The sequence below is a fragment of the Anastrepha obliqua genome, chromosome 3 (assembly GCF_027943255.1).
Source record: "Anastrepha obliqua isolate idAnaObli1 chromosome 3, idAnaObli1_1.0, whole genome shotgun sequence".
NCBI lineage: Eukaryota > Metazoa > Arthropoda > Insecta > Diptera > Tephritidae > Anastrepha > Anastrepha obliqua.
In genome coordinates, this window is record NC_072894.1 from 77,503,688 (window position 1) to 77,518,736 (window position 15,049).

The window sequence follows — 15,049 nt, forward strand, 5'->3', positions numbered from 1 at the left end:
TCACAGCCATTTTTAAAATTATTAAAATGTATAACTTTTTTTTCATTAAAACTAAATTCCTGAAAATACCTTAAATTTTCGAACACTAGACCCCCGGGACCCTTTAACAATCGACCAAAACATGTCGGGCTCACCACTAACCACCTATTGTTAACATATCGATGGTTCTCTCTCGCAGTTTCTGACATCAAATTGGACCTCTTCTTTTCGTCAACTTAGCAATTGGCGAATATATGAAGACACTGATACAAATGAACATATGTCAGCAACGCGGGAAGAGAGCTGCCTTAAACTGCATGCGTTGGTAACGCAGTGTAGTATACCAGTCTAATGCTGAAAACAGTGAAGACCGCACGGAATCCCTTACCGCATGCCGTGCACAAAAACTCACCCCCGAGTACAACTGCGTTCTTTTAATTACATATTTACAAAATACATCGGTTTGTGTGTGTATGTGTTTGGTGTGTGTGTGTATGTTGCCATTGATATTTTTGCTTACACACTTTTTCACACATCCGCGTTATCAGTTACAATTTTTCATTGTTTAATAAACCAAAGCCAAAAACCAACAAATGCAAATAGTTCATTTATCTATAATTAACATTATTCAACAGTATTTTTAAGCTATTTTAACAAAACCTATCACTTTCCTAAGCTTATTTTGTAAATGATTTCGAAATATACTGCTTGGCAACACTGTGTGGTGAGAGAGCAATCAGCTGAGTCGGTATTACGGGATTTTTTTAATAATCGTGAAATAAAATCTACGGTACTGCGATACGGAAGGAAGGAACTTTTCATTTACATGGGGTTCTCATTAGTTTGATCGGAACAGCTGAGTCGGGATTGCGTTTACGGTGTTCACTGTTTTCAGCATAACTCGATAACTTTGATGCTTTTACAAGGAAATTTTTCGTCAAGGTAATCGAGCATAGAGATAACAAGTGGGAAAATGGCGAATGGAAGAGGCCTATTGTAACCCGCCTATAACATTAAATTGGTGTAGTGACAGTCCGTCAGAAGAATTCCTTTAGTTATTTCAAAATGAAACTAAACTACAAAAAAAGTTGAATTAGCTGCTCTAATGCTACTGTCTTGTAAAAATTACTTGTATGTAGGATCTACATCTGTGCCGGGATACGTGCCAATTATTACTACAGATGTATGTATATGAAGTGGTGCCATAATATGGAGAAAAAACTACCTCAAAAGAATAATAATTTTCCCGATTTTTCGGTAAAAGAATCCCTCGTTTTTATCCGATAAAAAAACTAAGCAAGTTTATAAAGTTTGTAATTTATGTACATCCATACATATTTATTTATAACTTAGAACATAATTTTTTCAAACACGTGAACTGAGCCCAAGGCTCTCTGCGAGTTCGTCCAAATTTTAGTAGTAATGCTAAATACGTAAATATGCCCATGGAGCATACGGTCTCGCAAAGACTCTTCCATCTTTAATTTGCGCCATCCCATGTGATGTCGGCATCTGCTTCTGCATCTTATTGCTGGAAATGGAAGGAATGAATATAATAATACAATCTTCTCCATAAAATTAAGGAAAACATTTGTTTTAATTCTTTTTTTTTATCCATCACTGATATTCATAACAAATAATAATAATAAAAAGAAAAGACCAAAAAGGAGGGCTACCCAAGTTAGTTACGTATGCGCCGTAGAAACGGGGTTATTCGCAAATTATTTAGAGAGCGATTCACGTACTGTGGGAACGTAACATACATTATTTTTTTCTTATGCTTCGAGAGGAATTGCAACCCTACAGATATTAAGAATTGATAAAAAATTTACCTGGATGACAATTGATGAGAATGACAATAGAAATGTAGGAAAAGCGAGAATGGTGTGAAGCGGACGCCGGAGCAAAGCATTGAACTTGTAAATTTAGTTCAAAATACACATTTATTTCCGATTTCCTACAGATTTTATAAACGTTTGATATGCTCTATGTGCATATGTATATATATGTAGCTGCTGCTCTTAATATTATAGAATGATTTTAAAACATTCGACATAAAGGATAAAATTAGAAAATTTAAGTTGAGCAATCATGGCAAAGTGAGCGGGACCATATCTAGGTGCAGCACGTGTCTCCCTTCTTGACAATTGTTATAACATTGCTCACACAGCCAGATGGTTTCCACCCTGAATAGTAATATTTAAAACAATTTCGCGGAATTAATTAGTAGTATTATATTTTATACATACTCTACAAAAATGGTAGAGAACCATCCGCGAATTAAGTATATATGTATGTATATTCATTCTATAAAGTATAATATGTACTATGTAACTACCCCAGATATGTATACATGTGTATGATGGTACAGATGTACATATACATACATATATCACAATCCACGATGCAGAGAATATTCTACCAATTTTGTATGTACATTGATTCATGCATATCTTGTATATAGCGTACATGCATTATGTACATGTCCATTCAGTTTTTAAAAAAAAAAATGAGCGTTCATAACATGGAGAAAGTCAGCAACACCGTCACAGGGGAACGTTAAAAAAATCTACTAGACTTTTTAGAATCTTCTAACTTGCGCTGTATGTATATTAAAATTTAATAAACTAAATATAAAACTGCATACAAAAAAATATATATCAGAAATTTTAATTAAAACCCGTGAATTCAAATGAAGGGTTCGTAGGATTTTCCTAATTTTTGTATAAAGTTTGGAAAATTGGATATACATTTTTATTAGACAATGATATATGTATGTATGTACATATACATACATATATATTTTTTATAAAAAATTAAAAAAAAAACAAGAATCTAAATGTTAATGTGCTATCGTTTGCCGCGGGCTGATGCATGGACATCTATGACTATGTACTTATATATGTATGTATGTATTTAAATTTACATGAAACACCGCCGCACAGGAATACATATGGTATAGTATGTATGTATATACTATATGTACATACATAAATATGTAATGAATAATCCAAGAAAGAAATTCTTCATATCATGCGGTTAATCATTATTGTTTGTATTAATTCTGTATTAAATCAATCATGATATATTGTTCTTTTTGATATTTTGATCCGTCTTGTGGGCAAATATCCAGACAATATATATGTATATTAGGAAATGCAATCTGCAAAAGTTCTGTAACAATATTCTCTTTATTTATTGTTAAAATAGATGCATTATTGAATTCTTGAAATAGTGTTTAAGGACACTAAGTATTTTCGACTTTTCTGTTAATGCAATGTGCTTGCAAATACATACGAATATACTTACATGTAATATTTATGTACAAACGTACCACATTACACATGTATGACAAAACCGGATCCAGAATATTCCAAAATTTTAGTCAACCATAGTTTGAGAGGCACTCTTTTTCGTTTCCTAAAGCATCATGGCGTGCCAAAAATTAAACACGATTTTATTTTTCCATTTTCAGCTTTGTTTACTCATTTAAATACTTTTTTATGATTATAGTTTTTACAATAACCACATGTGAAACTCTAACCGCCGTTATATGTATCAATCTTATACAAATATAAGAAACTGTATTAATTTAACGAACACATGATACCATAAATAGTCACCGGAAGTTTGCGTAGTTTCTTCTAGAACAGTCTCGTATTTTCTATACTTTTGACATTCGTTTTGTGTTTCTATAAATACAGCCGTATGCACGCAGCCGGCATCAGTTGGATTGAAAAAATACGCTTATAAACATTATTGCGCGGAGCTACTGTAAAAGTGTACATACTTATTGCATTATTTTTGCAAGTGACTAATAAAGTAATTTGAATACATTTTGCTTGAAAGTTAATCAAATAATATAGAAAAGGTGTGTGTTGAATAAAATAGTAGAATTTAAGGAAAAAAGTTGAACTACAAATGCAAAATGAAAAATCGATTGCATTGACCTCTGAATTAACTAAAACGAATATGTCTAAAATTAAAAAAAAAGAAATTGAAAGTTAAGAGTACTTCAACTGAAATAAAATAAAGATTTCATTTGCATTTGTTTAAACTCTCAATTTTTTTTATCTGAAAATATATAAATGCCATTTTTCTCTTACAGATGCCAGATGAAGTGGAAACTTTTGCTTTTCAAGCTGAAATTGCTCAGCTTATGTCGTTGATCATCAACACATTTTATTCGAACAAAGAAATTTTCCTTCGTGAGTTGATCTCCAACGCATCCGATGCACTGGACAAAATCCGTTACGAGTCGCTGACTGACCCCACAAGGTTGGACAGTGGTAAAGAGCTGTACATCAAGCTGATCCCCAACAAGACTGCTGGTACCTTGACTATTATTGATACCGGTATTGGTATGACCAAATCAGATTTGATCAACAATCTGGGTACTATTGCCAAATCTGGCACAAAAGCATTCATGGAAGCGTTGCAGGCTGGCGCTGACATTTCGATGATTGGTCAATTTGGTGTTGGTTTCTACTCTGCCTACTTGGTTGCTGATAAAGTCACTGTTACTTCAAAGCACAACGATGATGAGCAATACATTTGGGAATCATCGGCCGGTGGCTCATTCACGGTGAAACTAGACAACACCGAACCTTTGGGACGTGGTACCAAGATCGTTTTATACATCAAAGAAGATCAAACTGAATACTTGGAGGAAAGCAAAATCAAAGAGGTAGTGAACAAACACTCTCAATTTATTGGGTATCCCATTAAGATGGTGGTTGAAAAGGAGCGTGAGAAGGAGGTAAGCGACGATGAAGCTGAAGATGACAAGAAGGAAGAAGAAAAGAAAGATATGGACACCAATGAACCTAAAATTGAAGATGTCGGTGAGGATGAAGATGCTGATAAAGACAAGGACAAGAAAAAGAAGAAGACTGTTAAGGTGAAATACACCGAAGATGAGGAATTGAACAAAACGAAGCCCATCTGGACCCGCAACCCTGATGATATCTCACATGAGGAATATGGCGAATTTTACAAATCTCTCACCAATGATTGGGAGGATCATTTGGCCGTGAAGCACTTCTCTGTTGAAGGTCAACTGGAATTCCGTGCTTTACTCTTCATCCCCCGCCGTACACCATTTGATTTGTTCGAGAATCAGAAGAAACGCAATAACATAAAATTGTACGTACGTCGTGTCTTCATTATGGACAACTGTGAAGAGCTCATTCCCGAGTACTTGAACTTCATCAAGGGTGTGGTCGACTCTGAAGATTTGCCACTGAATATTTCTCGTGAAATGCTTCAACAAAACAAAGTATTGAAAGTGATTCGCAAAAATTTGGTAAAGAAGACCATGGAATTAATTGAAGAAATTACTGAAGACAAGGAATTGTACAAGAAGTTCTATGAGCAGTTCTCCAAGAATCTGAAATTGGGTGTGCATGAAGATAGTAATAATCGTGCCAAGCTTGCAGACTTCCTGCGTTATCAGACATCAGCGTCTGGTGATGATGCCGCCTCGTTGGCCGATTACGTATCACGTATGAAGGAGAACCAGAAACACATTTATTTCATCACTGGTGAATCCAAGGAACAAGTGAGCAACTCAGCTTTCGTCGAACGTGTTAAGGCTCGTGGTTTTGAAGTAATTTACATGACTGAACCGATTGACGAATATGTCATCCAACACTTGAAGGAATACAAGGGCAAACAGTTGACATCCGTTACAAAGGAGGGCTTGGAGCTACCTGAAGATGAAGCCGAGAAGAAAAAGCGCGAGGAAGATAAGGCGAAGTTCGAAAGTCTTTGCAAACTGATGAAGTCAATTTTGGACAACAAAATTGAAAAGGTGGTCGTGTCTAACCGTTTGGTTGAGTCGCCTTGTTGCATTGTCACATCTCAGTTTGGTTGGTCCGCAAACATGGAACGTATCATGAAGGCACAAGCGTTGCGTGACACCTCAACTATGGGCTACATGGCAGGCAAGAAACATTTGGAAATCAATCCTGAACATCCAATCATCGAAACCTTACGTCAAAAGGCTGATGCTGACAAGAACGATAAAGCCGTCAAAGATTTGGTTATCTTACTATTCGAGACTGCTCTGTTGTCGTCCGGGTTCTCACTCGATAGCCCACAAGTGCACGCTTCCCGTATTTACCGTATGATCAAACTTGGTCTTGGTATCGATGAAGAAGAACCTATGGCAACTGAGGATACTCAGAGCGGTGGTGATGCTCCCCCACTGGTTGATGATACCGAAGACGCTTCACATATGGAAGAAGTCGATTAAATGCAGTATTGACATTAATTCAACCGTTCGAGACTTTAATACAATTTGCTAGCTTTTTTTTATTTGATAAGTTCTACATAATTTTGAATTCGCCTTGGCGAATATATCTCAAATCGTCGACATTGCGTCGACTACTATTTTTTGGTTGAATTTGTAGGGATCGAAACAAGTTCTCATTTGTTGTCGCGTTTTAAGCGGCTATTATACATCCCACTGGATTTCGAAAATGAAATTTGTATGGAGTGCGTGGAAATTACATATGTAGAAATGAATGTTCAAATCGGCTTAATTGTATGTTAGAGATTCTATGGTACTACTAAGTAATTTAAAAAATAAACCAAATGTTTATCAAACTGAATTGGTTTGTGTTTAATTTAAATATATTATATTAATTATTTTCAATTCTTTTGGTTAACCATTTCTGTTCAAAAAACTTTGAAGGCTTAGGCGAAGAATATTAAGGCAGGTACTAAATTGGAGATTCGTTAATAAGGGCAGAGCAAACTATTGCTATATTCAGAAATGCATTATAATGCGCAGTACTTGCAGCGCTGGCAGCACTGTCAATGTGATAGTTCATGCAACTGAGAGATTTATTGAAAAATTGCAAATAGATTTGTTGCATTTATGAACGCGCTGTGCAGTAAAATGGAATTGTTACTAAGGTTGGTCATGGACGATGTATGTGAGGAAAAAAACCGATAGTCTTTTATTAAATTTAAGAAAAAAAACTGTAAAGCTTAAAAGAAGGACATATCTTGTCAAAAGTTTAATATCAAAGCGGAAAATACCCAAAAATTAGTCTTTTTTTGAAACAATAAAATCGTTTCCCGAGGATATATTTTATACTCATTTTCGAATGAATTGGTCCACTTTTTTATTCGCTTATATGTGATCAGTAAATTAGAAAATTTTCGCTGGGCGATGTTTCTATCTATTTTTAAATCTTTATTAACTTTTTTTACTTCATCTACGACCTTAGCCCAGAGCACGCTCTTTTTCCTCCTTCCCGTCGGACTCTGAGCAGTAATTTTATCTCCGATGTACTAAAATAATCACTAAAACCAAGAAAAGTATAATAAAATAAAGTTTAAATATCGTATTTTTCATCAATTTTTGTATTAAAAGCTAAAATAAATAATTAAATACCCACTTTTCAGCATACATTGTACTAGCGTATTTATTGGCAGTGTGAAAATTTTTGCTGCAAATAATGCACGACTTTTGATACAAAAATGACGTTTAAGAACGCGTTGCATTTGCAGTACTGCCATATTTGCATTTTTGAACGCACTGCTCACTCTGAAATGGTATGTTGCGCATTATAATGCATTGTTGAACATACCCTATGCCATATTTATACAGTATCTTAAATAATCAGCTTGACACGGTTGAAGGTTATCGACTTGGGCATTGTGTTTGAATTACTGTTTTTTTATAAATCATATTTGCTATTTGATTTCGAAGCTTATAACGAATTGGGTTTCCTGCGTAGATATGCAACGATTGTAGGGGCCCCTATACTAGGAGATCTGGGAATTTTCCATATTGACCTGTATTACTCAAAGATAGCATTCGCTGCCCTGCTTCTGTGCCCTTGCAACACTGCAGATTGAATCCTGGCGTCTGCCAATTGGTGACAACACCGGGCGCAGAAAAGCCTCAGAGCTTGTATGTTATTCTTATTAAGAGAACATTTATAATTTTCTAATCTCTCAGTACAGTGACGAGGAGCTGGAATGGAGACCCATGTGGCTAGTTACACTAAGTACACTTTACAGGTCAATAACAGCATGCTATGTGAACGTGTTGGAACAATTACGTTCTGGATACTGTAGCAGGTGTTAGACTCTTACCTATCCAGAATTCACCAGGACATACTAAACTTATGTCCGGCGTATGAAGGCGCCCCGCACGACACTAACCACCTTTTCACATGCCCTATCAAACCCACTCATCTAACACCCCTCTCCCTCTGGACCCAACCAGTCGAAAAAGCAAGTTTCCTGGGCCTACCGTTAGATGAGCTAGACGAAGATGGCCGGGATTTACAACTCGCTTAACGCGATGAAACAAAAACTCAATTTTGTCCTACCACCAGTAAGACTATTATACTTACGCGTATATAATAGTTTGGGGCCATTGATATAAATTGTGGGTCAAATTTTTTTTGTTGGAAATTGAACATTAGCTGGTATGTAACAAGGTAGGCTTTGTTCAACACTAGTCTTAAAATTAATTAGGTAAATAGCTCTAAGATATTGTTGGTGTAGCAGCATAAACATTCCTAATGCAATTACGAGTAATGCTGCTGGTGTTACAGTTCTACGATCTATTGTATCACCATCAATTTTATTTTATAGTTCTGACTAAATTCGTAGATTTAAACCCAACAAAGGCTGAGAATCCTGAACATTGTTTGTATTTTTTCCAAATAAACAGTTTTAATTTTCATTTAATTTTATTTTTCTTAAGAAAGATTTATTTGGCAACTGAAGAGAAATCTAGGATTGTGTGTATTTTTCGCGGCACCTAGTTTGAACTGAAAATCCCGTCGCTTTCATATATAATTTTGCTTTTCAATATAACTTAAATAAAAAAAATTATTAATTTCTTTTTACCTACATAAATTGCAAAGAATTTTTTTTAAATACGATGGACGCAGATCACCACAACCATAACGCAAAAGTTGAACGTCTTTGCCCGCATATGATGCTTGTAAGTCAAAAGACAATACATACTTTTTTATATTACATAAAATATTTATGCCTCTCCAGTTTCATGGTGGACATTGTGAGCAAATCCTATGGAAGAGCTGGACTGCTATGAGTATTGTGGAATTTATACTGTCAGCGTTTGCTATCTTTCTTATAGCATTTTTATATGAAGCTTTGAAGTTTCTGCGACAGTTTCTTCTTCGCCGGGAACTTGAACGAATTGCTAAAAACAAAGAAAAGCAAGAAGATGTATGCCACACAATAGCTGGGCTGAAAAACAAACGATTTCTTGAGCGAATAATCGGACTGCCACATCTCATACAGACTTCATTGTTCTTATTCCAAGTTACACTATCAATGCTGCTCATGTTAATATTTATGACATTTAATTATTGGCTGTGCCTAGCTGTTATTTTAGGTCTTACAATTGGTTACTTTCTCTTTGGTTGGATCAAAGATGATGCATATGACAGTGATTGCTGTCATTAATAAATATAAAGCTTTATTTATCTAGTTATGATGTGATGTTATTATGTGAACAGTATAAGCAATTCTTATGTTTTTTTAACATTCGTTTGGAAATGATTTTCACCTTTAACGGTAACTTACTAAAATTTGATTCAATAAAAATATGCTGTAGGTACGTGATTTTTTTTTAAATGTCCGAGTATTTATTTGTTTTGGTAGGTTCATGAGTCGAAATACTAATTTACGTAAAATTATTACTTAAATGCAAAATTTTAAGGCAAGCCTCTTTCTACGTATCGCACTCTTTCTGTAATGCTGCACTTATGTTCTCTGGTGTGGTCACACCTTTACTAACCATAACTAATTTATTTCGTGACCGCGACCCTTTGTCCAATGTTACATCGCTTTTTCGTAAACCTAGCACTTTGGATAGGTATTTTACCAACTCGGCGTTGGCTTCTCCCTCCGTTGGTGGTGCTGCTATCTGCACTCCCACTCCTTCATTTCCAATGCCCGTGATTCCATTCATCTTAGCACCGGGTTTGGCCAGGATACGAATACATATGTTACCACTTTTATCTACCTGCACGGGGCTCTCATTTGATTTTGACTCTGCAACGATTGGAGTAGTTGATGTTTTTTTACTTTTATTCTTTGTCATAACACTGGAATACGTATAAAGAAATCGGCGCATAAACAAGAATTTATTTTAATTTCTAGGCCCGATTGAAATATAATCAGCTGTGACTTTGTTTACATGTTTGATGTTTGGTATGACAGCAGTATGATTAATAATTGTGAAATTAATTAATAAATCGATATCACATGGTATCGTTAAGTCGACATTGATAATGACTCTTTTCTTTTTCAGTGAATACATTTTAATGTTCCATGCAGAAATTTTCGCTATGTTATGTATAGTAAGTTTTAAGTTTTTCGTTTCGTTCGTTTACAAAGAACTTTCTGGACGTAGATTTATCTAATATGAAGAATGTTCAATCAAATTAAAAAAAAAAAAAAAAAAATTGTGCGTAATAATTATTTAATGTGTATATAGTTCAAGGTACATGTCTAATAATACGTTCACATATGCATTAATCACCTATAAATCCACCAAATTAATTTACCCGTTCACATATGGCAGATTACCTGCAAAATTTACAAACAGCTGTCAATACTGCTTTGAGAGGTTTTTCTTAATAGAAATTATTTTGGTGGAATTTTTGGTGGTTTTGGTTTCTTCAATTATTATTAATGATATGAAGAAAATACAGGAAGAAGGAATAGCTAATTTAATTGCGCAATTTGCTGCTAATAATAAGCAGTTGGAGGAAATCCGTATGCGACATTTACTGAGGTTGCAAAAAATGATGGCAGCAATGCGCAGGGGATACTCTATATTACATTTTATAATAAATAATAAGAGGACAAAATGAATCCCTAATTAATAATATTCAACAAATTTTATTAGAATTATGTTTATAGACCTGCTTTCTTTGCCGGCATCCATTTCATTTAGTTTTTATTTTGATGTTTCTCCTTACATGCATAATAATAATTATCGATAACAGAGAAAACACAGGAATGTATGTCAAAAAGTATCGTTATTATCTAGGATTACTTTATAATCTCAGATTTTGGGAGAGAAATTTTGTATGGGAAATCGCGAAAAAGGAGATCATCTAGATACTTATATGTGAACGTATTATAACGATCAGCATTTTTAGCTCATAAAGGTAGCAAAAAGATTGATCTACTGACATTATTTTAATTTTTCGTTTAATAAAATGTTTCTTTTATTTTAAAATACAAGAAGTGTTTTATACTGATTTTTGAGCTCCCAACCACAAGAAATTATGCACCCACGCGCACATTTTCTTGGCAAAAATTTTTATAATTTGTGCTTTCACAATATGAAGCATGGCACTTAATTTTTATTAGTTTGTTTCTTTTAAAACACTGAATTCACTGAATATTTACAACCAAGTAACTTTTCCTTTTTGTTTATTTGAATTTATGACGTCATCGGCCGTAAAAATCTCGAAAAATAAAGCAGTTTTTGGGAGGTGCCACCATTTACACCGTAGTACCATATCATAAAGGTTATATTTGTTATCTGAATGAAATTCATAAAATCAATGAATTCATAATTTTTTTATAATTTGTTACAACTAAAAACTGAACTATAACTCGGATATTCAAAAATTGATGTGACAACGTCCTCAAATGTTTGCAACATAATGTAAACATTATGAAAATTATCGTATGGAGTTGCCAACTTTCAAAGCCACAACGGATGAAAAGCCCGTCATGGTGTTATAACTTTAGGCTTTCAAGTTTATCAATATTTTTACAGAAATAACAAAACCTTTTTTGGTATAATTTTTACACATTGTCAACATTTTTTTGGTAGTGCGTATAACAGCGGTGTTAATATCCCACGTAGTTCCATTCGAAATCAGTTTTCATTATATGCATAGTTGGAAAAATTGTGGACCGGCGCGCATCACCTTGGTTCTTCCTAAGGTGCATTCATTTAAGGTGAGGGCACTAGATCAACAACGTTTTATACATTAGAATGTCATTAGTTTCGCTTTGGTTCTTCGCTATAAAATTATATTTATTATTTCCTCTACCCTGAATTGTTGTTGTTGTAATAGCATAAACATTCCCCATACTTACATACGGGGAATGCTGCTGGAGTGACAGTCCTTGGCCGGATATAAATCCGGGTCGTTTCGGTAACGTAGAACCGACTGTCGTGGAACGGCTCTACCTCTCTCTCTACCTCGTTCTCTCTCTACCCTGAATCACAGCATTCGTTGCTATTCCAATCAAAATCCATCTCTTTAAGACGAATTTATTTTTATTTGCCTTGTTTCACTTTGATTCCTGACAATTTAATTTTTTTCAAGAAAAGATCAACTTAAGTCGCCATTGTTCACGACTTAATGAGTAATGTGCATTTGAAGTTTTGAAGCATACAAATATATTTTGCTTTATAAATCCTATTGGGCACATAATATGTTTAATAATGTATTTTTCCTTTCATGTACAAAGCGACATCGGTTGATTGGTATTGGGTTCGAGCATGTAAATGAAAAGTTATATTTATGTTTTCAATAAGTAAAAATTAATATATTTATCATATTTATATATAAAGTTTAAAATTACTTCTTAAAGATCGAGCAAATTATAAACCCTTTAGTGCATATAAAATGAAGCTCGAAGAACAAAACCAATCATAAAAATTACCAAGAAGGAATGTTTTCGATATTTAATTTCTATGCTGTACAATTGAGGTACATATATGAACTGTCAAGTATTAAATAATAACTCAGACACATATAACTCGAGTATTATGCAATTACCATCATAAATAAATTGGATAGGCTATATGAATTAAATTATTAATGTAATATAGTATATGCAAAGATAGTTTCTGACTTCAAGTGCATGAAAATTAATACAAATTTTAAAAATAAGTTTTATTTTTCAGTTAACTGGATGTTTTTAATTATGGTAATTATATATGATTGGATTTCGGAAGAATATTCAATGTTTTTAAGTTTAAAGAACTATGCTGGATGATGGTTTTACGCTGCGCGAATTGATTGGATTATTTGAAAAATCGCAGAACCGCAAACCACGAAGATAAACAGAGCTAGAAGCCAGGGTCCAACTGGATATTGATTATCTTTTGATTTCTGGAAAGATAAAATAATAAATTGTTTGCAAATAAATTTTCCTTATTATCAAAAAATTTAACTTTGCTTTGATTAACTGTATAAGTATGTGTGCATATATTTACATCCACAAATATGTACGTACTGATATACAAAATCGAGGAAAAGAAAATATTTCAAGCGAAGAACGACGGCGTGGCACTTTCAGCACAGCATTGTTTTTTTTTTTTTGGTAGAAATTTTATTCACTGGTGCTTTTCACGCATTTTAAGAGATTATTACTTAACTAAGAAACGAATACAACCTCTTAATTATTATTACATATCAATTTTTTTAATTTTGAAAATATTTTTAGTGAAAATGGTTTACATGATAACCTGTTTCTTACCGATGACTTTGGAACGTTGCCTCGCATGGTCACGTATTTGCTAGCCTTTTCGTTGGCGACACGCATTCTTTGTGGTGGGGCCATCTTTGTACGACTGTTTTGGTTTTGCTTGAAGATTCAAAAACAGGGATAAGTGTTAAACAAAGGTAATCTCGTCGCCTTTGCTTTATTTATAATTGCAATTAATCAAATTCAAACAAAAAAGTAATTTATTTGAAACCCTTTCATTGAACTAATTTTGATGTATAAAACATATTCGCACCTATTTCACACTTCAAAACTAAATTCTGTTGAACAATATACCAAATTACCTTTTTGCCACAGAAAAACAAAATGAACACGTCAAGAGCAACACACGAACGACACGTATGAGATGACGAGCCGAAGCTTTGACAATTGCATGAGCTGCCTATTTTAACTGAGTTGCATTTTTAGTTAAGTTTTGCAATTGGCATAGCATCAATTTCAGTTGCAGTATTATTTTATGATTGTAACTTAATCAGGAGTTTTTATTTTTAAAAACTATCAGTAATATTAAATATCATATATTTCTGCACATTTTACTCTCTTACTCGTACACTTCCAATTTTGTTTATGTAATAAACAAAAATGTATTAGTGATAGAAAACCTCCATTGCTTGTTTGTTTGTTTAGTCTAGTTTATAAGTGTCAAATACGATTTTTGTACGAAACCATTTGGAAAAATTATAAATCTTAATATTATTTAATATTAATATTGCGTCACCTTGTATAGAGGTGTAGATCACGATATACAGAAGCTAAAGGTGGTGCCTTCCGAAACCGCTACTTTACTTTATTATTCCCGTTAAAAACTCTTATCAGGAAACGTAAGAAATAAACGTTGGGAAAAAACTCTTATTGACAATGTTAAAAATAAATTTTGAAAAATATCTCTTATCGTCAGCCGGAAAAAAATGTCTCATCTAATAACTGTTATAAGCGCTTTTTGGTTAAATTTATCGTCCTGAGCAACAGTTTAAATTTGTAAATCCGAGGTAACTCTTACTTTTGGTCCCTGAGTTTAATAAAAAACTTCATAGTGAACCATCATTCTGGTTATCCTCATATATATGTAAATATGTACTAATTAATCAGCTATCAAGGCGGGGATAATAGATTTATAAAAAGATTTTTAATGGTGTACTACGTAACAGACCGCTAATCGGCTCTGAGCGTATTTGACAGAATCATCTGATAGGCTGACGTCACTTGGGCCCTGACGCGGCTGTTTTCCAAAAAAAAAAAAAAACTGAGATTGTGCAAGGCGAATAGAGTACCATAGGTAGCGCCTTCCTAAAACAGTATGAGGCTTAAAAGTCAAGTGTCTATGATGGCACACTGGTTCATTTATTCGTGTTATTTCTCATTCCTACATTATTCTTCGCGTACTCACATTTCTATATCAGTTTGACGTTCCACAAGAATTATTGCGCCCGTTAGAGCGTTACGCCACACTGGTACAATTACGATGAAAAAATTCGAAGATGAATATTTAGAACTGTTCGTTCTCAATTGATTTAATACCTATCCCTCA

The 15,049-nt window shown here is 33.9% G+C and overlaps 4 protein-coding genes across 5 annotated transcripts; 2 read left to right on the plus strand and 2 right to left on the minus strand.

Annotated features, from left to right (window-relative positions):
• The first annotated feature begins 3,701 nt into the window (after nt 1–3,701).
• LOC129240159 (heat shock protein 83) lies at nt 3,702–6,593 on the plus strand. Its single transcript, XM_054875740.1, has 2 exons — nt 3,702–3,850; nt 4,088–6,593. The coding sequence occupies exon 2, from the start codon at nt 4,088–4,090 to the stop codon at nt 6,233–6,235; it is 2,148 nt and encodes a 715-aa protein (XP_054731715.1). The 5' UTR covers nt 3,702–3,850; the 3' UTR covers nt 6,236–6,593.
• Nucleotides 6,594–7,631: 1,038 nt separating this feature from the next.
• LOC129240963 (high affinity copper uptake protein 1-like) lies at nt 7,632–9,457 on the plus strand. Its single transcript, XM_054877045.1, has 4 exons — nt 7,632–7,906; nt 7,955–8,441; nt 8,874–8,953; nt 9,013–9,457. Exons 3-4 carry the CDS (start codon nt 8,891–8,893, stop codon nt 9,439–9,441), a joined length of 492 nt encoding a protein of 163 aa, XP_054733020.1. The 5' UTR covers nt 7,632–7,906; nt 7,955–8,441; nt 8,874–8,890; the 3' UTR covers nt 9,442–9,457.
• Nucleotides 9,458–9,593: 136 nt separating this feature from the next.
• On the minus strand, nt 9,594–10,207 carry LOC129240964 (UPF0235 protein C15orf40 homolog). The gene has a single exon (XM_054877046.1). It carries the CDS (start codon nt 10,112–10,114, stop codon nt 9,710–9,712), a length of 405 nt encoding a protein of 134 aa, XP_054733021.1. The 5' UTR covers nt 10,115–10,207; the 3' UTR covers nt 9,594–9,709.
• A 2,460-nt stretch (nt 10,208–12,667) lies between these two features.
• On the minus strand, nt 12,668–13,917 carry LOC129242670 (stress-associated endoplasmic reticulum protein 2). Of its 2 annotated transcripts, none has more exons than XM_054879455.1 (3): nt 13,806–13,917; nt 13,495–13,602; nt 12,668–13,127 (listed from the first exon to the last, which is right to left on the minus strand). In XM_054879455.1, exons 2-3 carry the CDS (start codon nt 13,576–13,578, stop codon nt 13,017–13,019), a joined length of 195 nt encoding a protein of 64 aa, XP_054735430.1. In that variant the 5' UTR covers nt 13,579–13,602; nt 13,806–13,917; the 3' UTR covers nt 12,668–13,016. The 2 variants fall into 2 exon arrangements, with proteins under 2 accessions (XP_054735430.1, XP_054735431.1); XM_054879456.1 differs by having other exon boundaries at nt 13,757–13,864.
• Between the last annotated feature and the right edge of the window lie 1,132 nt (nt 13,918–15,049).